The sequence below is a fragment of the Haemaphysalis longicornis genome, unplaced genomic scaffold, assembly GCF_048455015.1.
Source record: "Haemaphysalis longicornis isolate Haplotype H1 unplaced genomic scaffold, Haemaphysalis longicornis Haplotype H1 scaffold_1, whole genome shotgun sequence".
Classification (NCBI taxonomy): domain Eukaryota; kingdom Metazoa; phylum Arthropoda; class Arachnida; order Ixodida; family Ixodidae; genus Haemaphysalis; species Haemaphysalis longicornis.
Genome location: NW_027526203.1, coordinates 342107668 through 342134979, shown reverse-complemented (window position 1 = coordinate 342134979; position 27312 = coordinate 342107668). Strand labels below are relative to the sequence as shown.

Genomic DNA, 27312 nt, shown 5'->3' with positions numbered 1-27312 from the left:
TTGCAGTTGCTTTTCTGAAAAAAGGCCTCCATTTGTAAGAATCTTTTACACCACCAAAAACTCATTTCGAAAAATTTCAGCAAGAAAAGCCTCAACAGCCTTGCTGCATTTTTAACAAAGTCAATACAGATGGCACTAGCACGGCTTGTGTTTGTGCCCGGACAGTACAGTGCCCCCGCGGCCAACAAGGATCTCCTCACGTGGCATTCAAAATCAGAGCTGCGTGGCAAGACTGCCTGGTATTACACCAGCCACTCAATGAGCCCTTTCCTAAAATGAAACCCTTAGCCTTTTTTTGAGTAAGCTTGTCAGTGAAAACATTTCCTTAATCTACGAAAAGCACATGACCAGCTGCTAAACAGTATTACCTGCGCATTTTTTGAGCGGGGGAAGACTGATTTTGACGCAATAATACCTGCGTATTAATAATACGCAGGTATTATAGTATAATATGTGTGTAGTAATAATAACATAATACGTAGTAATAGTAATACATAGTAATAATACCTGCGCATTGACACTTAATACCTGCAAGGTTCTTTGCAGGTTCTTTGCATGCGCTTGTGTCACCCAGAGCTGCCTGCACCAAGCCCACAGGCTGGCCCGCTCACCGTCATTGGTCCCAGATGATGAGAGGCCCAGCAAAAGCAGAAACTGGCGCTTCAGCTGCTGGTCAGGTTCCCGGGCATTCTTGCTTGGCGACAACGGACCGGAGGGGCGCCGCTGCCGCTGCTGGTGCTGCTCACTCGGTGCGGGGGCCGCCCGACCCTTCTCCTCCCCTGACCTGCTGACAGACTTCAGGGGAAGAAGCGGCGGTGCTGCTGCACACAGCCGTTCTTCACTCCCATGAAGGCGTGTCCAGTGTCGCAAAAACTGCTCCAGCTCCAACTCTGCAAGAGCCATGCGATCCACATTAGAGGCAATGGAGCGCACCATCAAAGATGAGCACAGTGGTTACAGAAAGTCCACGGCAGCTAACTGCAAATCGCATTGGAAATCAAAGGTTTTGCGTTTTTATCTAGTACAAATGAAGACACGTGATCATGGCAAGGCAAGATTTAAACATGAAAAAACAAGATCAAGGAAGTACAGAAAGAAGCTTCAAAAATAAAGAGCAATGCAAACTAGAAACCTGCAGCATGGCTTATGAAGGTGAAAGCACTACTTCATAGAAAACCAGGACATGAAAAATCAGTGTTTTGTGCATAGATTGGTGCTATGCTCTAAACATTTTATTTGCCTTGTCATCCGCAAGGTGCGTGTGCCACTCACTGATCAGCCGACAGACTAAGATTCAACAGGTAGACGAGTTTGTAGGAGATTTTGTTGGTGCAGAAGGAACCGCCAAGATTGATGGCTGTGATGTTAGGAAGTAGAAACTACATGAATGAACAGGGCTATGTGACGGCTGGCACTGTGTCTTCAGTGCCCCAAACTTTGTTCCTCTCACTTCTGCTTTTCAAAAGACCACCTGCACAAACTAAGGCAGGCCAAAATCTGAGAAAGCTTTTCGTGAGAGGCACTTATTCTCCTTTACAAAAGTAGGCTGCCAGAGCAGCCCCTGCTCCACTTTGCTCAGGTTCCCCCCCCCCTTTTAGGTAGAACAGACCGGCCTGTACCTGTAACAGCGCTGCGATTTCTGTTCGGTGCAAAGGTTAGAGGTCACAAGACTCTTGAAGGCAACAAGTGCCTCCCTTGCCACATATATACAGGAGGAAGTGGGACAGCAGCTAAGTAAATACAGCATAACGGATGCTTTCTGCCTGCACAGTAACAGGATTACTTCTCCAGCTATTCATTGGTTTACTTCCATTAACTTTTTTGGCACTGCGTTCGGGGTGCGACTCTCAGACGAGTAGGACTGCCACCTGCCCGGTTTTCGACCGGCCCGACCGGTTTTTTTTTAAACAGCGGGCCGGTTGCCAGTCCGTTCTTAAAACCGGCCATCATTGGCTGGTTTTTTTGGCCATTTTGCCACGATTATTATTATCATGGCATTTTATAAGCGTCAATTCAGCAATTGCAAAGATAAATATGTGTCGACAAGCTGCGCAAAGACACGCGAGCAGAGAAAATACGCAGCCGGGCGCGCTTCCTGAGATGGAGGGGCATCAAGGGGAAGGACACAACGAAATGCCGCCGCTATTCTTGTTCTGCATTGTTGTTGTATTGGACAGTATTGCGCGTGTACATATATGATATATGAATATCAAATACATTATGCCATAAGCATTGCATACTTTTTAATGTTTGCTTGGTGAATTGAGATGCAAAGAACAGCTTTTAATGGAATTATGTGCAGTTACTTTTCAGTGCAGCACAATCAGAACAATAACCAAAATCTCAGTCACTTTCGGTACAAACATTATGTTGATTTCTCTCTAGGAAAACGCTACAATAAATGGCACCGCATGACACAAAACATGGCATTCTTTTTTTCAACACAAATTCTACCTTACATACCGTATTTACTCGCGTAATGAACCCACTCGCGTAATGAACCCTCCCCCCACTTTTCTTGTTTAGAATTTACTTTTTTGTCACACTGAATAAAAAATGCAGCAGGAATATGTTTTCATCTCATCATGTTGCTGATGCCGTAGACGATCGCAGTAACTTGATATCATGCTACAGTACAGGCAGAAATGATAAAAACGCCGTCCAACAAAAAGAAATCTCAACTGGAGCCAGAGACGTGAGCGCGAATGCCGTGGCTCACAATTTAAAAATTGCGCGCTTGCGGAGCGCCACCTGCTGAACGCAAAACAAACCTTCTTGCAACTTGAAAACAGTGCGGTGTGCGAACAAAGCGCAACAAATACTCCGCACTCTTTCCCTCCTCTTTGCTGTTCCAGGTAGTTTTGGCAGCGGGCGAAAAGAGCACTAAACGTACTCCGCACTCCTCTGCTCTTGCTGTTCTGTGACGTTGCCATTACGCTCTGTGGTTTTGTTGTCCAACTGTGTTGCGACCTTTTTTGTGCTCCTGGTGCGCTCCGTACGATGGGCCAGTACATAAGCTACACAGCCGGTTTTAAACTGAAGGTGGTGGAGCATACATTGATGCACATGAAACCGCGCGGCTGGCGGCACTTCAGTGTTGACCCAGTGCGTGTACACTACGGGTGAAAACGAGAGGTTTTTCAGCGGTGAACAGGGATCACCGCGTGTTTCATGGGCCCAAAGAGGGGAAGTTTTCTGGTGTCGGAAAAGATATTTTGGAGTGCCTCGCTGTGGGCCGACAACAAATGTGAAGCCGCAAGTGACTTCAGTGAGGAGGACAGCTCCATATGACTAACATGTTGGGAATAAAAAGGAACTTTGATTACATAATTACCTACATGTTTTTACGAAAATGGTAAGGCTCTAACAGTGCTTCTCATGGCAACTTTATTGTATGAAATTTCAACTTTTAAAAATCTCTTGCAATTTTTTCCCACATAATGAACCCTCCCCCCAAATTAATGCCGAATTTTCTAGAAAAAAAGTAAATACGGTATACCCCCTCCCCCACTTGAAGGGCTAGGTTTTTTGTTTGTTTGTTTATTTTTTTTTTGTTTTGTTTTTTGTTTTCCTTTTTCTTTTGGGGGGAGGGGGGGAGTGGCAACCCTACAGATGAGTGAGGCGGCTATGTGAGTGCATATTTTCTACGGTTAACTGCCTTAAAGATCTGACAAAGGCGTCAAAAGAAACTGCTTGATGATACATGACAATGAAAATGGCAGCAGCCTAAAAAAAAAAAAAAGAGAGAGAGGAACAGTGTTTTTGCATGTGGGTAAGTGCCGACTGCCAGGCTGCATTCCGTGACCTAACACGGACCTAAGTAACACAAATGCCAGGTAGGCTCAGAAAATAGCTCAAGCATCATAGTTTTTAAAAGACAATTAGTACACCTAATCCCCATGCATCAGTTTGGCAGGGATCTAGCAGACTAAGACTGCAGGCATACTGCAGGGGTGAAAGGACTACCAATATTTGAAGTTGTAAACTATTTGCCAATTTAAATATTAGCTAGAGTTCGAAAAAGAAATTTTTTTTTTTTCAGTCATTATTTAATTCAAATTAAATTTGCTCGCCTACTTTTCAAAGCAAAACTCCGCTTGGCAGGGCTTTTTCTGATCAGATATTTAGCATTCAGTCATGCTGGCATTAAGCACGAAGCACAGGGCTGACAGATGCACTAGGAATCATCGCTGGGACTTGAAGTTTTTTTTGCATTTCCCTAATGGAGCACCCAATCGAATTGGCACACAAATAGAGTGAAGTGTGGGGTTCACAGATGCACTTGGAATCAGTACTGAAACTTGAGTTCTTTGCATTTCCCAATGGAAGGTATGACAAATTGACAGCAGTGACCATAGAGTTTCATACTAATATACACTAGAGGGAAATCCGGCGCCACTGTCTAGGGGAGCCGCGCTTCAGCGAGCATTCCGTCATGTATCAGGCAGACACGTTCCACTTGTCCTTGGCATGGCTCACAGACAGGCTCTAAAGTTGCCTCTGGCTAACAATATTACTGCACAAGGTTCATTAAATTTGTTTTGTTATTATAAAACTGAACCTTCAATAGGATTAATTTGTCAGTGATTATGCAGAAGCTTCATGCACGATGACCAAGAAAAAAATGTTACCCTTTTTTGTAGATTTTGGCTTCGAGACAAAAAAGAAGCCATATGGCTAGCTAAGCCAAGTAGGCGAGGAACGTCGCTAGCGGCAATGGCGCCGCCCACGGCAGCCTGCGCCTGCAGCGACAGATTTCCCTCTAGTATATATTAGTATGAAACTCTATGGCAGTGACGGTGATAACAATGACACTGCTTAACTAGGTGACAGCTTGCTGTACTCGGCAAGGAGTTTCAGAAGACTGGGCCGCATTATTTGGGAATGCCAAACATTTAAAATTTGCAAGTTCAAACAAGTACGAAACAGAAATTTTCCATTAAATTTTTGATAAAAGCAAATATGCACCCATCTCTACTAACGTTGCAAGAACAGAGAGAGAGAAGGGAGGAGGGACCTGTACAAAGTGCAAGGGCATGCATCATTAGCAGCTATAAAATTAGCTCGTGCTGTTGCCGCAGCAGCAAACTAACTACTCTGCTGAAGTACAGGTAAGTGAACTTCAACTAAAGGCTGTGAAGCAGTATAGAAGCACTTTTCCATTATTGAACCTTTTACACAAGGCAGATACTGGCGCAGCAGACAGTACACTTGCGGCTTCTGAAAACTTAAACACCATCCAGGAACCAATAGCTCACAATCAGATAGAGCCTGGGCATAAAAGATGACTAGCTGAACCAATAACCCACTCGGGTTTTAGTTCAGCATGACAATTATATGGACACTGAAGCATAGAAAAGAATGGCTCAGATTGGCGAATTAGAATGCCCAGAATACAAATGCACCCCCCTCAGCAGCATCAGTTTTTAATAACGCAAAAAATGCCAACATGTGGAGGCAGGTCGTGCGTCCGCCCTACAATCAGTGATGTCAAAAATTTTAATGGTGAAATGAGATGTACGAAGCTTGTTTAAACATTGCTCCGTAAGCAGCAGTAAGCTAAGGTGCTAAAAATGTAAAATAAAGAGCATCTGGGACTTTTGATATTAACATGTCTTTAAAGAGGCACAAACTTTAGTTTCTAGAAAGCATTGCCAAACCAGAACAGGCTGTCTCACATTCATAAGCAGAAAGCATTGCTGAGGTTAAGATTCCAACCAAATTTTTGCCATGGTGCACAAGTGCGTGCGAAAGGTTTATGAGGTTGAATACAATGTCTATCACCCTTTTTACACCCAAAAATATATATACAACAGCCAGCGGCAAAAGTATTAAATTAGTAGTGCAGCAACTTGGCAACAAAGCCAGTTGTTGGCTTTGTTATTCACTACACTCGTCTACTGTGCCATATTTTCCATACCTGCTCCTAGGTACACAGCCTCCATTTGTGACGCGCTTTTTCACATCACGAAAAAACCGAGGGAAACATGTAAGAGAAATGTAATTATTTAAAAACAGGCAGAGTGTCGCTTGTCTTAAAAGACCCAAAAGGCTTATAAAAGACGTAATCTTTAAGTTCAAGCAATAAGTTATTCAGTCTTTAGCATCCCTTTATGCCTCATAAAGTTGTCTCAAGTGGTACTGACAAGCAGTTTTGAAGTAAGCACAGCTGCCGACAATTATACATCGGCAAAACTTAAAAGCTTACCTTTTCTCTTCGGGTGACTTGTAAGGCCAACATGATTCAGAAACTGTAACTTCTAAAGAAGAGAGAGACAGAGAGAGAGAGAGATTTAATCGATCACCACTAAGTATTCTAGGCCAAGCTTATATAGGTGGCATTTTATTTTACAATTTCTTTGTTGCCTGCCCACCTAACATGCCACAAACTTTGCCCACACTTACAAAGAGGGAAAATAGTTGTCTGCATGTAAAGGCGCTCAAAAGAAGAGACGAAGAAGGGACTGGGCACCGTCTGTTCCCTCTTTTCCTCTCTCCCGCTTTTTTTTTTTTTTTTTTACGGCACCATTACACGCAAACAGTGACCAAACAAATTGCCCAAGAGTACGATTCAATGTGAAGCCAATGAATAAGGCCCGTGGAAATCCTCAGTCCAAAGGGTGCAAAAGCATGAAAAGGAGCTCATCTGCAGTTGTCGTAACTGCTACAGTGGAACCCCGATTACACGGCTTTTAAGGCACCGTGTGAAAGCGTCGTATGACCGGGTATCGCTTGACCTGGGGTGTTGTGCGACCGACCGGGGTACGCGTAATTGCCGGCCTAGTAGATGATATCATGCTGAAACAGGTGGGCTAAGAACTTATTTAAACTACAGTAAAACCTCATTACAAGAGACACTTGATTGGTTGGTTCTCCTATGTTTGCCATGATAGCAACACCGCATACAAGAGACCTTGGTTACAAGAGACATGATTCCTGGGTCCTTGAGTGTCTCTTGTAACGAGGTTTTACTGTACTATATTTAGCGTGTTCTCCCGTTGCGCAAACCTTTAGCTAAAATTACAAGTTTAAGAAAAAAAAAATAAAACTCCCATTTTGCGCCCCTCTTCCCCTTTGGCGTCTGCGCTAGCCGCCAGCCCCGTGCCTCGCGTGCTTGAGATAAGCTGGGAAGGCAGACACAGCTGAGCAAATTGAGAGCGAAAAGCCGATAGTGTGAAACTGCCAAGGCTAAGCAAAACAAACGATAGTACAAGGTGGCGATGAACAAAAAAAGCCAGGAAAGAAAGGAACGGAGAAATAATGCGGCTTTGAAAGCCACTGATAAGCAGAGAGCAGAGAGAGGAGGAGAGAGAGCGTCATGAAAGGAAGAAACTTGGATCGAGCGGGCGAGGAAAGCGGGTGTTCGGTCATCGCAGTGGGGTTGCGTCGTATCTGTTTTCACGTTCGTCTGCTCGATGGGAGCTTCATATTCACAGTCTGCCAGACACCTGGACTTTGACTTCTCACAGTTAGCGCGTTGGCGTTCTGCTGCCATGTGGGGCCGTCGAAGGTTAACTCCTGCCCGCCAGTACCCACCTGCTTGCTTGCTTCTGTTCGGCAGGTGGTCTGGCCCGCCTGCAGACCTTTGCACACCAAGTAGCGTCAAATGCGGGTTAAGAATAAAGAAAGGTTCGGACTAGGCGGCGAAGCAGTGTAAAAGATGGGAAAAACGCCGCTTTATCCCGGCCAGGGTCTATAGCACGAAGCGGACCGTGTCCACCCGAGCATTGTATAATCAGGGTTTTTAAGGTGTTCTTTCTATGGGGAGTTTGCCAGGACCGCGATTATCCATTGTAAGAAGCGGGACATCGTAAGACCCGGGGACATATCATCGGGGTTCCACTGTACTACAGTGGAACCTCGATTATACGTCCCCCGGACTATGACAACCCACTTATTACCCTGATTGTACAACGCTCGGGTGCATGCGGTCTGCTTCATATGACAATGGACGCTGGCAAGGATAAACCGGCGTTTTTCTCACCTTTCACACCACTTCACCACCTCGTCCCAACCTTTATTGCTTAAAACCTCCGTTTGACACTGCTTGATGTGCAAAGGTAAATAGTCCACAGTGGGCCCAATCACTTGCTGAACAGACTTAAAGGGGCCATGCGGACAAAACTAAAGTTCGGTTCATTCGAAAGATTGCCTAGTTAGAATCATACTGACACCACTTTAAACGCACACTTCGCTCAAATAAGCTACATAATTAGGAAAAAAGGGAATGGCCATGCGACCCACTAGCTCATTTCCCGCAACAGAACCTATGATAGTCATATGTGCCCAGCTGTGCGATTGGCTGAGGCCGACAAAAGTAAACGCAAATTATGCATGGCTTATAAGCTTGCCGAACGAGCCATTTGCACTTAAATGTTGTGCATATTCATTTTACAGCAGTAAGAATAGTGCGGTAAACAATGAAAGTTACGAAAATACACGTAAGAATAGAAGTACCGATGCGCACTGCTATTGGTACTGGGCGCACTATGCTTGTTTTAGCTGCACAGCAGTCTGCCACTTTGAAGTTGTCTTACACGACACTGGCCAATTGGCATAAGCGATGTTGTCTTACATGACCCTGTTTGTCGAGGAGACCCCACATTTCACGAAACGATTACTTTCCACAGTAACAAAAACAAGCCAGGTGCAAATACGTTCAAAAACAAAGCAACGGCCGACAACAGTCCGTGGCTGAGTATGGTAGCGCGACTGGAGGCAAGAAAGGCTGCTGAGCCGAATGACGCAGTGGAAGTTCGTCTGAATACCCGCACTTATGACTTCATTGCTGACTCCACAAAAACACACGATTTGGCGGGAGAATCAAAATTTTAACCAAAATTTATTAATTTCTCAGTGAATACGGCATCATTTGCTGTTGGACAAGCGCTGAGGGCACCATAAAACATGAAATCTATCGAATAAAACAAACTTGTGTTTTGTCTGCATGGCCCCCTTTAACTGCTTCCATTTTCACCACTAATGGCTTTCCTTCCTTTGTATGAATTGCTTGCGGCCTTGGCAGTTTCACACACTCGCCTTTTCCCCTCTTAATTTGCTCGGCTGTGTCAGCCTTCCCAGCTTATCTTGCCCCCGTGAGGCGCAGGGCTGACAGGCTAGCACTGGACGGCATAGAAGTCGTGTGGCGCGCGGCGTACGGCTGGTAGGCTAGTGCAGACGCTACGGGAAAGAGGGGGCACAAAATAGCTGCTTTCTTTTTTTTTTAGAAACCTTGGGATTTCAGTTAGCATTCGCACACTACGCGAGAACGCCCTAAATATAGTACTTAAACGACCTGTTGTGTGAAACCGTCTACTACGGCGGCATTTACCCGTACCCCGATCATACGACGCTTTCGCGCAGTTGCTTAAAAGTCATATTATCGGGGTTTCACTGTACAAAGCAGTGTCTAATGAAGGTAATGTTGCCAGTGAACTTAAAGGGGCCATGAAGAGAAAACACAAGTTTGGTTCATTCGAAAGATTGCCTCGTTAGAATCATACTACACAACTTTTAACGTAACAATTATAAGGCGAGGGTGTAGTTTAGTGAGGGTGTAGAAAGGTATATTTCTGAGCTTCAAATATAAGGCGGAGTATAAATTTCAGACTACGAATTTTGGAAAAAAACCTCGCCTTATATTCGAATAAATACGGTAAACTTCGCTCAAATTAGCGATATAATTAGGAAAAAAAGGAATGTCCATACGACCCACTAGCTCATTTCCCGCAACAGAACTTATGATGTCATATGTAGCAGCTCTGTGATTGGCTAAGGCCGGCAAAAGCAAACGCAATTTAGGCAGAGCTTATAAGCTTCCCGAACGAGCTATTTGCGCATAAATTTAGGGCACATTCTTTTTAAAGCAGTAAGAGTGGTGGGACAAACAATGGAAGTTACGAAAGCACCCGTAAACATTGAAGTACCGATGCGTACTGCTGTTGGTACTGCGTGCAAAATGCTTGGTTTAGCTGCACAGGACTGCGGGGCTTTGGGGTTGTCTCAGACGGCACTGGCCGATTGACATAAGCAACGGTGTCTTACGTGACCATATTTATCGAGCCAGTACGATGTTTCACGGAACGATTATTTTCTCCCTGAACAAAAACAAGCCAGGTCTAAATACAGTCAAAAACAAACCAAAGGCAGAAAACGGCTTGCCACGGTATGGTGGCGCCATCTAGGTTCACTAATGGTAAACATGGCTTCCCAATCGGCTGCAGAGCGGTTGGTTCCTGTGATGTCATTGCAGACCACGAAAACGCGCGATTTAGCGGGAAAATCAAAATTTTAAATTAATTTAATTAATTTCTCCGTGAATAAAGCACCGTCTGCATCCAGACAAGCGCTGGGGGCAGTATAAAACACGAAATCTTTCAAATAACACAAACTTGTATTTTGTCCTCACGGCCCCTTTAAAGAAAGACACCTACATGGGCAAAAGCTTGTTTATCTAAAATGGTTCAAAGTCAATGGCTCAGCCAATGCATTTTTGGTGTCATAAAGCTCCTCAAAGAAGGTGTGCAAGAGTCATAAGAGAAACAAAAATTACTTGGACCTCCTAGCATCAACCTCATTGGTAAAAAATAAAATTAAAGGAAAGAATACACCCTTGTAGGTCTGAATAAAGAGTGCCTGGGAGGGCAGTCCCGATAGGGTTTGGCAAATTCCTTAACCACAGGCCATTTTTGATCTCCTCGGTGATAACAGGAGCTACTGTGTGCATATGGCAACAAGTTTAGCCATAAAAAAAAAACTTCTAGCTTATAAATTATGAACAACCAATGCTGTTCTTTACTGCAAACACAATGCAGCTACAACGTTTCCCCATGTCTCTGATGTGATAATATACAGCATAGCAATCAATGCCCTCAACACGCATTTCATCATAAAACTGTGGTAAGAAGATTAACGTCTGCTACATCTCTCCTGCCTGCGCTGTTGTACCAATGAAACTGGGTGCAACCCAGTCATTATTTGCTGTGCACTCATGCAGCATGAATGCATGCTACAAAAACGATTTTGATGCTGGCCAACACTCCGAAGTTGAAAACAGTGACACCGTGCCTGGAAATTTGGAGTGACACTACCTCATTCCATTAGCCGGCTCATGCAAGTTCATATTGCTAAATTACTGGAATTTTTTTATGCGTAAGATTACACAATAAACCTAGTTTGATTCCTTCCCTCAAAGGATGAGGAGTTATTTTCGCTATGATTATGCCAACAAAAAGAAAGGAGGAAAGAGTTCTGTGTCTTACCTTGGGGTTGAGATCAAGACGTAATGGGGGGCCTGACCAGATGATAGGCTTTCGTAGTGTGATTTCCCACTCATCATCTGGAAAAATGCAGGAAGTGAACCACTTCTCAGTAATATCTTTTAGCGCAAACTATTATAAAAAACAAAGCAGCAGCGAAAGGTAGGCAACAAGCCACGTTATGGCAAGTAAAAAAAATTCACCTAAAATATTTCACAATACTTGACAAAACATGCAAGACGATGGCAACGAACCCAGTTTGAAAACCTGTTGGTCGTCTTCAACAAGCAAGAAGGCTGCAATATCAGGCAACCTATTTGTACGGTGCCCATCATGGTAGCAAACTACGTGTGCAGAATCCTTTCCAACAGTTCTCCTGGAAGATCTTTGTGATGAGCTCACTACCGTTTAACCCTTTCGCTGTCACGAGCGCACCAGTACGTTCTCCATTGTGCGTTCAAAAATTTGCACCTTTGCGCAAAGCTGGCGCACCTGGACTGTTCGCGCCATCTGTCGAATCTTTCTAGTAGCTCATATTTTCACTCGCAAGGTCTCTTACGACGGTATATTGAAGAGTATGGAGCAACGTTGCTGTGAGGCATGGCCGCTCTGCGCGCTGTACTCTGTTGGGATGAGTGACCATGCGGTACGCGTGCGATTACGGGTGAAGGGTTGTTGTGCCATCCACAACAGGTTTCTAGATTTTTTTTTTCTCCTGTTCCTGCGTCTGCTACGGCGCGCCAGGTTAGCCCAGCATGCCGTTGCCATGACTCAATCACGGCTTTCGCACACTCGCAGCACCCTCACTTGCAGCTGTCAGCAGCAAACAAGGTTGTTGTATCAATGTTGTACCTCCTTTTTATCTCTATCTGCCATCATGATTTCGCAACATGTCATTGTTGTGCGTTGTGCGGGCTGCTGAAAGTTCTCCCTCCATGCGGGCGATTACTTTTGGATAGCTGACCGCGCGGGTCCTTCGACTGCGGACAGGAGTGATGGTTTTGATTCCACTCTAAATACGAGCCGAGCTCGGATTTGCATTCTGAGAGTTTCTCATCCGAGGAAGGGGTGGGAGTTTCACAGCATCAGATTCTGGTGTCGAAACGGTGGGGTCGTCGTCCCGGAAGCGTGCACAGCCAACTGAAAATATCTGGAAGAAAGGCGATTTCTCACCCACGCTCCTTCCTTTCGACACGTTACGTACCAGATGCTATCATAGTCAAATAAATCAGTATGCTCCTCCCCTAATACTCCGGAAACCATGCCGACACTGGGGGTATGCCACGGCCAGAAACACCAGACAGTGAAAGGGTTAAATAAGAAACAACCTGCGCAAGTGTACAGCCCCCAAACCAGACATTCAGTCTGGTAGTTGTCTGAATTTTGTCTGTCTTCCTTACAATAAAAAAAAAACTGATGTATTAAACTTTCACAAAAATAAAAGTTACAATTCATTTTCTTTTTCCCTCTACAACATCATAATTTTTTTCACATCTGCTACCTTCACATAGTAAAAATAGCAAGGTCGTTTCAGCAGAATGGGCTGACCAGCCTCTAGCCCTTTCAGCCTTTATTCAGAGGCTAAAGCCACCTCACCAGGCCTGTGAAGACAACACACAACTTCCATGAAGTTGTGGGCTAGCATATGGGATAACAGGGGACCCCAACCGGGTTTGCGAGAGTAAGACCCATCAAACCATACCACTAGCCACGTAGCAGAATCCAAAGAATCACACATGGGTTTAAGTACTTACGCTCGGTAGACAAACTCCACACTTTGGCAATAAAGTTGTGGCTTTATTTCCAGGCAAATATAGGTAATGTACCAACAGCACCACTGTGGAGACAGGGGCTCCACACGCTTGCTGAGCCGTGAAGACTCAGACTCAAATATCTGTCATCGTGGTCGCAAGGAAAACGGACCCCTGACAACCAACTCAGACCAGATCTCCAAGTAGAAGGCCATTTGGGGCCAATCCGGATATCTGTCATGGTGGCCATGGAAAGAAGGGATCCCTGCTGCAAGTGCTCTATTTGTATTTATGGTACTCCAATCTACTGATACTATAGGACAACTTGCTTTCACACTTCTTTAACTGTCATTTCTTCTTGATCCAGAGAGCGAATTGCTGGGCGAGTTGGTTCATAATGTACTTAAAAAGGAACTAGTGAAAGGTGTTGTGTTATCGATACTGCGGGTCCCTGCGCATGTGCGCGCTCAGTGCCATTATCTGCCTTACTCAGCTGCAGCTATCGCTATAAAAAGAGCCACGCCTAACCTTCCCGGTTCTTTAAATAACATCCTGTGACCAATAAAGATGGTCTGCTTGCCCTATCCAACTGTTGCCTCCGTCTAGTCAAGAACACAACAAAAAGGATGCAGGACCAGAAAAATAAGGCACACAAAGGCAAAAAGAAGGCACACATGGCTGCTAGCCCAGCGACGTTGTTTGCGTGCCTTCTTTTTCTTGTCCTGCGCTATTCCTTGATCAAGGTTCCACAGAACTGAGCCCTGCACATTGTACTCATGCCCGCATGAATGCACATGTCCACTTTCAAAACGCCCACCAGGATTGACACCACTCAGGCCATTAAAAAACCGGTAGCAGAAGGCACCAGTACTCGTTAGCTGAATGTAACATTAGGAGAACTTTAACCACAGGCAACAATCGACGGACAAAAGCAGTTGAATACAGGATGCAGTACAGAGATTCCAAAGTAATCGTACACAATTAATTGAATGCAATGTCAATAGATGGAACCAAAACTACCAAAAACACAACTTGCAGGATCACAGCAGGGAAGCTTGGGTCTCACTTATTGAAAGAAAATTTCAAGAACACGATGCTTTAAAAAAGGCAGCCCCATATACTTTTGTAATCTTGCACAGACGTATCATTTTAAAATGTCACGTGTTTTTCAACTATTTCCAGGTTTGGTGTAGGTGCATTTGTGAAAGTGAGAAAATGCCCTGGGGCGATGGAGTATCTCTTCCCATTTTGTTATTCGTCAGCCCATTTTAAAAGTGTTGTGTTCGATAGCGGTATATTTGTTTTCTTTGCACAGTTACCCAAAACTTCAGACCAACTTGCCTTCTGCCCCCCAGTTGCACTGTAATAAATGTGGCACTAGGCAGGAACAATGCAAATGCCACAGCAGCATAGAGCTCTGTACGCACTGAAACACTGACTGCATGCTTCAAGTAAATGCTTTGGCCTTGGAAGCAAACTTAACTTCTTGCTTTTCTTGCAGCCTTGAGCTCTCACCTTTCCTTCTCACTACCAATATATTGTTGGTCATTAAGGGTAACAGAGTAGATCCCTAGAGAAGGCAAGCGTGGCAGGGGGCGGCAGAAAGTTAGATGGGCAGATGAGATCAAGAAGTTTGCGGGGATAAAATAATTGGTTGCAGTCAGCACAGGACCGGGGTAATTGGAGATTAATGGGAGAGGCCTTTGCCCTGCAGTGGGCGTAGATAGGCTGGTGATGATGATGATAACCAATATATTGGTTTCCCACAGAACGCTCCACGTAAAAACCCTGTTGAACTTGTCCATTCCCTCTTTCATGCTTTTACAACTCTCTCGCTTGTATCCCTTTAGAGGTGAACAAGGTTGATTCGGCACATGGCATGCATAGCACGAGTCATTTTTCAAAGCTTTCTACGTGAACATGCAGCACTTCCGCATTCCGAGGAACAAAGCTGGCACCCACAGCTCTCTTGGTTAAACCTGAGAAGCAATGCAATTGCTGCAATGCCCACTAATACACCCCCCCACCCCCTTCAAACCTGACAGACCGGAGTTCATTATGCAGGAACACAACTGTACAGCATCACTGGCATCGTCATGCCTTGCTTCAGCACCACACGGTCTCTCGTGCACCCACACTAGCCCCAACAGCCAGTGGCAAGCTGGAAAGCGGTTGGCCAGAGCGCCACCACTAACCTTCATCAGAGTCGCTATCGGCCAATCCCCTGGCCCGTGCCTCCTTCCTGCGCCGCTCTGCCACATCCAGCCGACTCAGCACCGGCGGTTGCTGTTCTGCCTGCCGCTGCTCCAATGTCGTGACATCATGTCGGACGGGTGACTGCCGGACTGCATTGGGACTTGATGTGGAAGACGTTGGTGGAGAATGTGCTAGCGGAAGGCTCGACCGCAGTTGGGCAGGGGGCGGCTGCCGCACTGCTGTGGGGGCCAACGCAGCCGTGAAAGACGCTGGCAGTGGTTGAAAGTTCTCCTTCGTCACCTGCACACCACAAGCACAGGGCGTTAGAGCAACAATGCCCTGCAGGAGGCAGTGTAGTGCTTTGACGTGCATGCTTTCCCTTCAGAACTAACCACATGACAGAGTTGCGGTTTGCTGCTCTTTCCAAGCATCACATGACATTTCAGTACTAGAAAAAAACTTATGGGTGGGGGGAGGGAGCAGGTTTGAGTATAAAGAAAAAACAATGTTGCAATACAAATACAAAAAAAAAAAACCAAGCATCACTAATGCTCTTACGGTCAGCTGTGCATCATAGTTGAAGAAAATGACATGATCAATGACAGTCGAGCGTTAAATACAATTTTTTTGCAGCACAAACAATGGCTAATAAAAATTACTGTCAGAATAAGTGACCAATTATATTTTGCGGTTCTGATGATAACCCCCATCAAGTATGTACACCTTTACTAGTGCACCTGTTCAAAATTGATCCCGTTGAGTAACAATTTCAATGACCAATTTCTTGTGTCCAGGGTTGCAAAGACAAATAAAGCCATTTGGTAGAAATTGCCCATTCAGAATCATTCTTATTTTATTCATTCAACTGGTAAAAAACCAGGCAAAAACCAGGCCTCGCCATTGCATGCCACTGTTTCAGAAAACAATGCATACCATTAATAACTACGATGCATCTTTTTTTTTTTTTTTTTCAGAGGACACAGCGGTGAATTAAATGATATCCAATCATCAGATTCAACAGTAATAATAAATCAATTGGCTGAAAATATCACGCGGTGTCTGTTAGAAATGTTACGTTTTTCTTTTCAAGCAGTTTCATCACCATTGTGTGTGCCGTGTTGTTGAAGGCCTTGCCAGAGAAATGCCATTAGAATCATGTGCAAATTGTTTATAACAGCTTCGGTATTGTTTCATTGGAGGACTTTTTTGTGGTGCTGCAATGCAGAAGGCTTTTTTTACTGAACCATTTTTGTTGCGGGACGGCTCCTAGGTGAAAGTGTGCTGGCCTTGACTGTAGTGGGTCACACCGAATTTGTGCAACCAAGGCTTTTACTCCGAGCCTTAAGATGACAGTGAATAGCCATAGTTCTGACAGCTAGAGCATAGTAAACGACAGTGAATGTCAGCAAGTGTTCGTCACCAAGTTTCGTTTTATACCCCGGCTACACTAGGGTCCGAATGTCATTTGAACCAAATGTCACTTGACTCAAATGGGGTACTTCGAATGCGATTCAGAATCTGCCGTGCTACACTACAATTTCGGTGGCATTTGAAAGCTTTCACAATTGCTCGCCGTGCTGTAGTGAAGCTGTTGTCGTCCCATTCCGTTTTCGTACAATAATGCCACAATCAAATTTAGGAGCAGTCTAAGGCAGTAAAATGATACCAAATTAGACGAGACACCAGTTTGGACTGTAATGTGGTGGCTGTTTGCGTAGTTTTATTTTTAATTTTTGCAACTAACCCACTGGTTTTGAGAGTATGAAAAGTAAATATGTTTATTTCATATTTTAAGTAAATGAACAGTGAACAAAGTTCTACAAACAAAAATATTTTGTTTGTTTTACGTACGTAAGTATTATATTCTTCATTGCCGATCGAAGACGCTGCGTGCCAGTGTGCTAGAAATGGCATCTGAAATCCCAAATGTCTCTCTCGGTGCTCATTTGGCTCCAATGCCATTTGAGCCGAATGGCATTTCAAAACCTAGTGTAGCAGCACAACTTGGCATTTGAGTCAAATTACATTTCGTTCAAATGACATTCGGACGCTAGCATAGCAGGGGTATTAAACTCCAAGCAGATTTCTTTCTCCAAAGTGCTTGTCTGGGAACCTTGCACTGGCTGTTAATGCAAAGTCAGCCATTGGCAATGTTTTTACACCACATGGGGAACATTTGTTGCCTCTGGTAAAGGAAAAGAACTAAGTTTCTTCAAGAGGACTATCTGAAATCACGTTGCCTAAACATCAGGGATTTGCTTCACTATATGGTGTGAGCACCACAAGTGCTAACATTTTTTTTTTTTTTTCTGTATCTGAACAGCTGTTGCTCACAAATTATTTTTTTATAAGGTACTCTTGAACTGTTTACAAGCAAAATGTGTATACTGAAATATTTTTGCCATCACCTATTTTTCACATCGAAACCGATTTTTCATATCACCAATTTTTCACTATTGATTTTTCATACCATGTTTCGCAAAAGAAATGTTTTTTTCAACATTACAAAAAGCACTCAATTTTCTTGTGGTGGCAAAATAGTTAGGTAATAATACACTGTGACACCTTATATTTCGTGGCCACAATTCTATGCTAATCGAGAACCTCAGGCCATATACACAGCTACTACACTTCGCGAGAATTCAGGGCACACAAAAAAAGATTGGGGAGGAGGGGGGGAGGGGTTAACACCAATGTCATTACTGCATTGCAAAAACTTTCCACAACGTTTGGCCTTTGTATGCCCCCTTAATCTGCATTCATACTCTCATGCAACTATCTGCAATTTGACAATCATCCTTTAATTAGGGCTCAATCAGTATAATTTGCGCACAAGTGTTGCAAAGTAGTGCATTCATCTTGACAGCCTTACAATCCGGCCATTCGGTGACGAAGCTATCATTATTTGCACCGTGTGCGGGCTTTATGAAGTTGAGAATCAGGGTTCGTACAGGCTTCAAAAGCGAAAATTCAAGGGTTTTCAAGGACTTTCAAGGACCAGAAAACACATTTTCAAGGTCCCCATCTAATGTTTTATCTGGGATTATTTATAACTTTTCCAACACAATGCAGAAGTTTTTATTGCACGATGCCTAAGCACATTATTGCACATTTAGATAGGTGCTAACGGGTTCGTGAATGCGCCCCCAGCTTTATTTTTTATCTTATGGCTGGTATTTAGAGGTTTTTCTTTTTCCTTTGTGTTTTCTGAGGCTGTTTGATTTCAAAACTTAGTTAATGTTGCCTGCATCTCCTGCTTTGTCAGCAAGAGTATCAGCTGGAATTAAATCCGCAAGTGTTGCTGCAAGGCAGGATGAACAATGTACACGTCTACCATTTGCACGTAAAAGCAGAACAATGTACACGTCTACCATTTGCACGTAAAAGCAAACGCTCATGGAACGTATGAGGCACAGCAAACATGCAATGAGCGAGCGTCCACAGACTAGATGGAAGGTGCAAGCTAAAGAACAAAAGCTGGCTTTCACTTGATTGTATTGTGACATGGATTGGATTGACAAGTGCCTGCTCCCAATGTTGCCTTGTAATAATGAAAATCCACCAAACTTGTAATTTTACGCAATACACTGAAACTTGATTATTACAATGTTTCTTTACCTAAAATCCACGATAAACACTTTAAATTCTTGTGAAAAGACAGGGTCATTGATTCTGTCCAGAAAAATCAAGGGTTTTCAAGCACCATGTAAAAATTCCAGGACTTTCCAGGCCTTGAAATAGACACTTCTAAATTCAAGGGTTTTTTTTCAAGGTTTTCAAGGACCTGTGCGAACCCTGTGAGCGAGCTACAGACATGACTAGCTACGGCTGAATGTAGGCGGTTCAATGCAACAGAGGCAAGAGACCTGCAGGGGGTGCAGAGGTGGCCCGTCGTTTGCGAGCGGCCGCCAGGGCTCGGTGGTGGCCTGGTGTCCCAGGTGGTCGGCAAAGGACTGCGGCGGTGCGGCCAGGGGTCCCTGGGGCTGGGAAGGCGGCGCCGAGTGGCCTGTGGCCAGGTTGAGGGGGGTCAACAGAGATGGAGGGCTCCGCAGGGGCTCGAGGCCTCCTCCGGGATGGGAGGGCCCTTTAAAGGAACAAGTTTGGCAGCCTTTTGAAGCAGTTAAGATGCTGTGGACGCATCCGCTTCAAGTGCAACGACACCCTGGCGTCCACCCCGTCAAGTTCGTGGTCATCCCTGCAGCCGACAGATAGACCACCCTAGTAACAGGACGGCTCTGCCGGGGCATTGGACCTGAGAGACTAGGCACCGCATGTTTCTCGCAATGCACAGTCCGTCAGGGCCTATGCCCCCCCATGCTCCCTTTCACTCCAGGTGAATACGCAGTCGAGTATCGAGTATAACCTGCTCCTATCTTGCATGTACATGACCCCGACAGACCGATGCTCAAAGAGACACTAAGGGCTCTTGTTCGGCTTTCGTTCATCGGCCAACGATGCTTTGTTTGTTCAGAAATAAATAGTTAAAGCTGTCATTTCTCTCTCTTGTTTCCTTTCTAGTTTCACACCACGCAAAAGATACGTCACGCAATGGGAAGTGGATCTGCCAAGAAAGTCATTTACAGCATCTCCAACAAAGGAGGTGCTGGTGCCTAGGAGAAGCAATAGAAACTAAAGCATGATTTCCCAGCATGGTGGCAGAAGGCCGGGCACAACATTTCGCCAATAACATCAGTCATCTCTGAGCTTTGCTATTGGTTATCGTATATAGATAAAACACAGACAGTGAAAAGAGTGCAGTAGCTCTTGCGTTCCTCATATAAGTCTTTCTCCTGGCACTTATGACTAGGTGAAACTTTTGGCCGAAATCAAAACTGAAACAAATCTTACCCACAGTTGTGTTAAAAAGGCCATTTAATAATGTTTAATAGCTACAGTGTGAGCCTTTTTGAAACGCATGTGCTCAGCAAAAGATCCCCCATACATTTTGCATCCATTTTTGTGTACCTAGGTATGTTCCAGGAAACGGCATAGACAAGCTCCACCAGTTTCATTTCACCATTCACAATTTGCAACAACATAACTAATTGTAGAGCAGGAAATGGTATAGTGTGGTGATATCTGTTTTCACAGTTTTGGTGTTTTCTGCATTAATAAGCAACTACTGTTGCTGAAAATGGTATATTTGCATTCAGAAACTATAATCTACCAACAGACGCCAACTTGTTTCTGCACTAAAGTATAACAATCTCTGCTCCGATACCAGGATAAGCAGCGCCATTGTGAGTGCAAATTGTTTTTTTTTTTTTAATCTTCGCTGCTGTGATTGCCGTAAACTATATCACACATCTTCTCTTTACAGCTGTGCAGTGCTGCTTATGCAATGTTTGACAGACGATGCTCAACAGCTATGCACTATAATCACCAGCCGGAAAGAGCACACAGTTATTGTGGAGAGTTTGGAATGGCATTACTGATCCGGTTTCTGATGGCCCATGTGTGGGTGCAGTCATTACGCAAGTTCGATCATTATGCAGTAAATACAGCAGTACTTGGCAACCAGGTATTGGAGAGAAAAAATTCACAGCAGCGATTCTAAAATTTGGGAAACACGATTAGTACTGCAGAGAAATACAATATGCATGACATGCAACAACAGTGGCGTGTATCGTTCGTGCCATTTTAAAAGGAGGATGATTAAGGTTGGCCGTGCCTGAAAAAAGAACTCCTCTGATCTTACTGGAAAATAAAGAACCTGATACGAGGCATAACGCAACTCCAACCACCAAGGACCATGGTAGGTAGGATGCTGGTTTTAAGTGATGGTATCATGCTAAGCAGGATGAATAGGCTACAGCAACAGCAATAAAGCAGATGAACTTTCCGAGCCATGGCTACTTGCAAATTAAAATGAATCACCAATGCAATAAACATGAACTAGTTGTACAGATACAGGCATGATGCACTAACAGTGTATAACAGATGCAGGGCAGTGAAAGAAGGGACAGCACTCACATGAGCCGCTTCTTTCACTGCCTTGTGACGATGTTGCTTTTTTTTTTGCACCATGCATCAGAATAAACACAAAAAAAGTTGTTGGAATGACTTTGGAAACACATGAACAGTTATCGTTGTGCATAACATTGATGAAATTAAAACGTTGATGCTTCAGCAAGCACATGCCAGTGAGCTAACAAGTAAGCAAGCAAGCACACAAATTCCTCGTTCCTGCGACACAATGTCAATATGCCACACCAATTGTTTGTGGGTATAAGTGAAAAATTTTTCACCAAGTTGGTGCAATGACATATGAATGAGTTGCCACTAACTTCTTGACGTGTTACAAAACAAGTTATATGTACTCCCTAAAATAAAAGGAGGTCATACCCACCTGTCACTCTGAAAACTGCCAAACTCAGGCTATAGTATACTGACTGTGTGTCTCGATTTCATAAAACTTGTTGCTGAGCTAGTTGGTACATACTTCAAGAAAGAAGAAAACGTGGCGCAAACTTGATGTGCACGAATAAGAAAAGGTAAGACAGAAACAGGCGCCAACTTCCAACTGTTTATTCAAAGGAAAACACAACAATAACATATTTTTTGTTGTGTTTTCTTGTTTCTGTTTAAATATTCATTCTAGTCATTGTCACCACCATCTAAACTTGTTAGCATGATTATACCTTGGTGATATTTTTGTTGTGTTTTCTTTTTTCTGTTTAGATAAGTCACGCATAAATTCGTGTGGTTTCCTTTGAATAAACAGTTGGATGTTGGCGCCTGTGTCTGTCTTACCTTTTCTTCTTCGTCCACGTCTAGTTTGCGCCACGTTTTCTTCTTTCTCGATTTCACGTTGACACTGCCTGCTTTAGCAACTTGTTTGAAGTGTATGCCACTCACAGATTTTGCTTAGCAGTTTTTGGAGACTCCTTAAGAACACAAATATGCGCGAGACATGACTCATACCATACACTTCTGGGATAAAAGGAGGAAGCAAGAGAGAGTGACAGCCGCCCCTACAATTTTCGCGGTGAAAAGGTGACTGAATGCCTGTGTGCGTGTTGTCGCATGGCCACTTTCAATGAACCCGCTGCAAGGGTCATGCAGCACATAAATGCTGTGCCCTAAACAACCATCTCAAACACAAGCTGACACGTTACATGGTACACAAGTTAATGAAGCTAATCAACAGGCAAAGGCAAACGGAGCACTTTAGGCTCTAATTGAATTCAAAGAGTACGAGAGAAAATGGACTGAATTACAGCACGAGTAACTTGAAAGGCCACGCTCAAAGGCTAACGCAAAAAACGTGCTATGCCACATGGAGCTTTTACACGCGATGCCTGTTTTCAAACATCAAATCTACCTCTGCCTGCCAACAGTATTTATTTTGTCCACCTCTCCGAAAAAGTTACGAACACTCCCATCGTCTTCCACCCCACTAACTCAATACGAACCGATCTACTGTCATCTCTCCTTCTCTTCTGCTGCTTCCCACATCTTTGAGCAAACTGGTGGCTGGCCTGGCCCTTTGTCTTCTTGATGAGGCAAAGCCTCTGCACTGCATCATCGATAGCATGAACGATAAGCACTTTATCTGATTCTTTTCAAAAGCATTACGAGTATGCCCAAAACATCCATATCCTTCATTAATTTGCTAAACGACACACATTTCATTTACCCCCCACTAGGCCACCTGAGATGCAGTTTGTAAATCTCCACTCCTACGCATTTAAGTGCATGGTTGCATATCTTGGGAATTGCTCGCTAAAAGTTGCGGTGACAGCTTAGTCCTAAACGCGGAGGAGCACAAGTAGCCCACAAATGCTGACCAAGAGGGGATGGAGGGGAGGCTGGCGCCCTTTTGGCCGATGGCAGCAGCAGGAGCCGCGGCGGCTCCTCCTTGGACTCCTCCGTCCGCGGAGGCGCCACAGGCACGGGCGGCTGTGGCTGCTGGGCCGGTGGCTGCTGGTGCGGTGGTGCCTGCTGCTGCTGCGGCTGCATCGGATACCGGTAGAAGGGAGGAATGGCCGGGGCCGACACCATGGGGGGCCCAGACCGCAGCAGGTTGTACTGGTAGAGAGGGTCTTCCAACCTGCCCCAAACAGCGACCATGAGTCATCAATCCGATTCCAAGCAGTAGGGCCAGGGATAGTGCGTGCCTTCCGTCGCTCACATTCAAGGGGGGCCCTCACCTATAGGCTGGATGAGCAAGGTGTGGTGGCAAGAATGGTGCCGGGTGGTAAGGGTAGCTGCCAGCCTCGAAGGGTGACATGGGATGCAGTGTGCCCAGTACTGGATGCCGTAGCTCCTCGGCCGAACCGCGGTACGGCTGGAAGCCCCGGGGGCAGTCTTCACCATTTCCCGCAGCACCCTTGTGAGCAGCACCGGTGGCACCACCCCTGGGCGTGAGAGCAAGGGCGAGCGCTCACTATGCGTGCCGTTTTTCCCTTAGAAGAGGTCACCGAGCAGGAAGCCCCAAATACAGGGCAGACACATCACAAAAAAATTGGTAGTCCTTTGCACCTTTAGTGCGGAAATGCAAATTTCCAATGACATCAGCACGAAAAACAAACACCATTGCACTGATTGGATGGTAATATGGATTTTTATTTAAGATTTCAAATAAAAAATTTGCCCTTCCCTACTAAGGTGTGTAACTATCATCAACCTGCGCAAATGCCGACTCCTTTGCTTTTTTTTTTTTTTTTCCACCCTTCTGAGCAATGTGAATACACAATGGTCGAAAAATCCCACGGGCTTCAGTAGGAGCAGAAAAAAAATGACACCTTCTAATGTGAGGGCAGTAATGTTTCCCTCCACCCTTCACTAAGGTGGAGCGTAACAAAGAATACAATCCGCCTCATTATGGCCCGAGGGTCCCGATCGGTCCTGATCCTACTTTTCAAAGTGAATGGTGGCATTTAAATAATCCAGATGGAATGCAGGACCATGATTTACTTCTCATTCTAAAAATATCATGAACAACAGCATTATATACAGGCATATTTAAAATGCCACAGGCAACAGCACCAAGAACAGGTATTCTATTTAAGTGCACACGAAAAGGTTTTCTTAGCTAGGCCAGGATGCTTGCACTGAGCCTAAGTGCTAATGCAGGCTAATTGGTTCACATAATTTTAGTGTGCAGCACTTTGGCCGCCGCTGCTGTGGTTTGGCAGTGGCTATGGCGATGGCGATGGTGGTGTAAACGAGCGAGCGAAGACAGAAAGAAAACGGCAGAGGGAAGTGTGGCGAAAGTCTGAGGAAGAGGCCGGCACACACTGCTATGGCGGCATCTTTCTCCCTGCCTCCCCCTCACACTTTCGCCAGATGTTGCTCCTCTATTTGTGGCTCATCCGAACCACATGACATTTGCGCGGGAGGTTCACATACGATGTCCAGCAACATGCTCGCCGGCGGCGATGCACTGCGAGATAACGGCAGAGTAGCGTGCGCCGCCGTGCGTTCGCTGACCACACGGTCACTTCCTGAGAAGCAGAGGATATGCGCCGTGACCGATGAGACTGCAGTTCGCACTGCGCACAAATTTCGCATTAGGGAGTACAGTAATTTTCAGTGCTTTTTTCTTTTTCTACTTTTCCAGTGGGAGAGCTTAGAGCTTAAAGGAGCCATGAAGAGAAAATGCAAGTTGGTTTTATTCGAAAGATTTCGTGTTTTATAGTGCCCCCAGCGCTTGTCCGGATACAAACGATGCTTTATTCACTGAGAAATTAAACAATTTAGGTTAAAATTTAGATTTTCCCGCTCAATCGTGCGTTTTCGTGGTCCCAAATGACATCACAGGAACCGACCGCTCTGCAGCCTGGAATACCTTCATTCACGCATCCGCCGTACAGGGTAGAGACACGTATACGCTGGCGCCGCCATTTTCGTTTGCTCGCTCGCCGCCGAAGCAAGTCATTGTGTCAAAACCGCGCTAAAATTATCGCCGCAACGCGGTTTACTGAAGAAGTTTGAATCATATTGTCTGTTTCGCGTTGCTAGGTCTCGTGGGAAACGAAAAGAATAACGCGCTGAGCCCATTGGCCCAACTGCGGCGGCACGGGACCGTTCAAAGGTTGTCTCCACCCTGTACAGCGGTGTTGGTTTGTTCCCGCGTTTCTTTACGTTCCGTAACCTAGATGGCGCCACCATACCATGGCAAGCGTTTGGTTTGTTTTTGCCCGCATTTAAACCTGGCTTGTTTTTGTTCTGAGAGAAAATATTCGTTCCCTGAAACAGTGCTCGCTCGACAAATGGGGTCACATAAGACACCGTTGCTTGCGTCAATCGGCCAGTGTCGTCTGAGACAACCCCAAGCCCCGTAGTGCTGTGCAGCTAAACCAAGCATGCTGTGCGCAGTACGAACAGCAGAACGCATCAGTACTTCTATGTTTACATGTGCTTTCGTAACTTCCACTGTTTGTCCCATCATTCTTATTGCTTTGTAAAGAATGTGCCCTAAATTTAAGCGCAAATCGCTCGTTCGTCTAGTTTGTAAGCTCTACCTAATTTGCGTCTGCTTCTGCCAGCCTCCGCCAATCGCAGAGCTTAGCTCATGTGACATCATAGGTTCTGTTGCGGGAAATGAGCTGGTGGGTCGCATGACCATTCCCGTTTTTCCTAATTATGTAGCTTATTTGAGCGAAGTTTACGTTAAAAGTGGTGTCAGTATGATTCTAACGAGACAATCTTTTGAATGAACCAAACTTGTGTTTTCTCTTCATGGCTCCTTTAAAAATGAAAGCTGGCATCGAAAATATGCAATTTAAAAAATGTGTGACACATACAAACAAGAATCGTGACTAAGATCAGTGGCTTAAAAAAATTGAATGGAGAGCAATTTTTTTTTCTGCCCCTTTCATGCTTCAAAGCCTGCAAGTTTAGTGGTAAAAACAAGCGATTGGTGAACAGTACGTTCAAATCTTTTGATGACTAAAAAAAAAAGAAAGCTAATCCCTCATCAGTTTATTTAATAACGACAACCTACCCAGTGCCAATCTCCTAACAAAGGCAGCCTTGCCTGTCGAGGCTTCACAAGCATGCGCATTATCAGAAGATTATTGAGGGTTCCAATAATATTCGAATTTCAGCCCACACAACACAAGTGACAACGGCCTGCCTAACGGGTCCTAACCCGAAAAAGCACCAAGTGCCTAGCCGCAAAGGCATGAAGGGCGCACATGAAGAGAGAAACAGAGCAGCTCACGGAGGTCCAGCCATGTGCTTGCCAGAGAGGTAGTCGAGAGAGGACAGGGAGGAGGGGTCCATCTTGTTCGTGTGGTCCAGGCGCTGGCCATGCTGCGAGCCAAGGCTGCCCAGGTCCAGAGCCTGGGCAAGACACATGCGTGGCACTCACTGCAGCGCCCCCTCGGAAAAGACCCACCCACATCATGCCCAAAAGCCCAAAGAGCTTCTTTGGAGCACTTCTGAGTAGTCCAAGGGGACAAATAGAAGGGGCCCGAAAGAAACCACAAGTTATGAGAGTTTGGGTTTTCCACCTTGGCTGCAATTGGGGCCTGTTAACACCATTCACTTCATCGCTGAGTATGGGTGAAAATGTCGCACGTCACTATACTTCTTATACTTTGCACGAGATTAACACCGTCGAACACATATTTGTACTGGCAAACTTATGAACGTTCAGCAAACTATTTTTTTGGTTGCGAGCGGAACACACACAGGCAAAAAACACCCGCATTTCCCCGAAGGGGAGCATGGGGAAGTGCGAATGCACGGGTGATGCTATGAGGGGGAGTTATGTTGAACTGTGTTGGCATTCGCCCGTGGCCCAAATCAAAGTGCTCAAACACGAAACAATGGTCTTTCCATGCCACAAACACTCAGATTGTTCTTACTGCACATACATGGTATGTTGCACTCCTTTATTTGTACTTGACCGTATCCTAACCGTACACCTCAGGGGTGCTATTTTAGACTGAATTCTCTGTAAATTCACCATCTCGATGGGATGCTTTTTCTCACTGGCTTTCAGTTTTGTCATGTGCCTCCGGTTGACAAAGGGGCTCTATGTACATTTGTTATTTTGATGTTTCATGACAATTACCGGCACCAATCCTAAAGTTTACCTATTTAATGACTACTGAGGGTGCATAATTCTTGGCCGGCATTGAAAGACTAAGTGA

The 27312-nt window shown here is 44.9% G+C and overlaps 1 protein-coding gene across 3 annotated transcripts in view; it reads right to left on the bottom strand.

Annotated features, from left to right (window-relative positions):
* The window catches only part of LOC144153167 (uncharacterized), a 123037-nt gene that overhangs the window by 25750 nt on the left and 69975 nt on the right, over nucleotides 1–27312 (bottom strand). For 2 of the 3 annotated variants that reach the window (XM_077684824.1, XM_077684818.1), the window contains exons 5-12: nucleotides 26376–26497; nucleotides 23359–23565; nucleotides 22996–23258; nucleotides 19072–19289; nucleotides 15205–15505; nucleotides 11262–11338; nucleotides 6209–6260; nucleotides 612–890 (exon numbers count right to left, since the gene is read on the bottom strand). In XM_077684824.1, the coding sequence (XP_077540950.1) occupies nucleotides 612–890; nucleotides 6209–6260; nucleotides 11262–11338; nucleotides 15205–15505; nucleotides 19072–19289; nucleotides 22996–23258; nucleotides 23359–23565; nucleotides 26376–26497 (1519 nt within the window). The remainder of the gene's footprint in view (nucleotides 1–611; nucleotides 891–6208; nucleotides 6261–11261; nucleotides 11339–15204; nucleotides 15506–19071; nucleotides 19290–22995; nucleotides 23259–23358; nucleotides 23566–26375; nucleotides 26498–27312) is intronic. The other variant, XM_077684833.1, reaches the window with a different exon arrangement.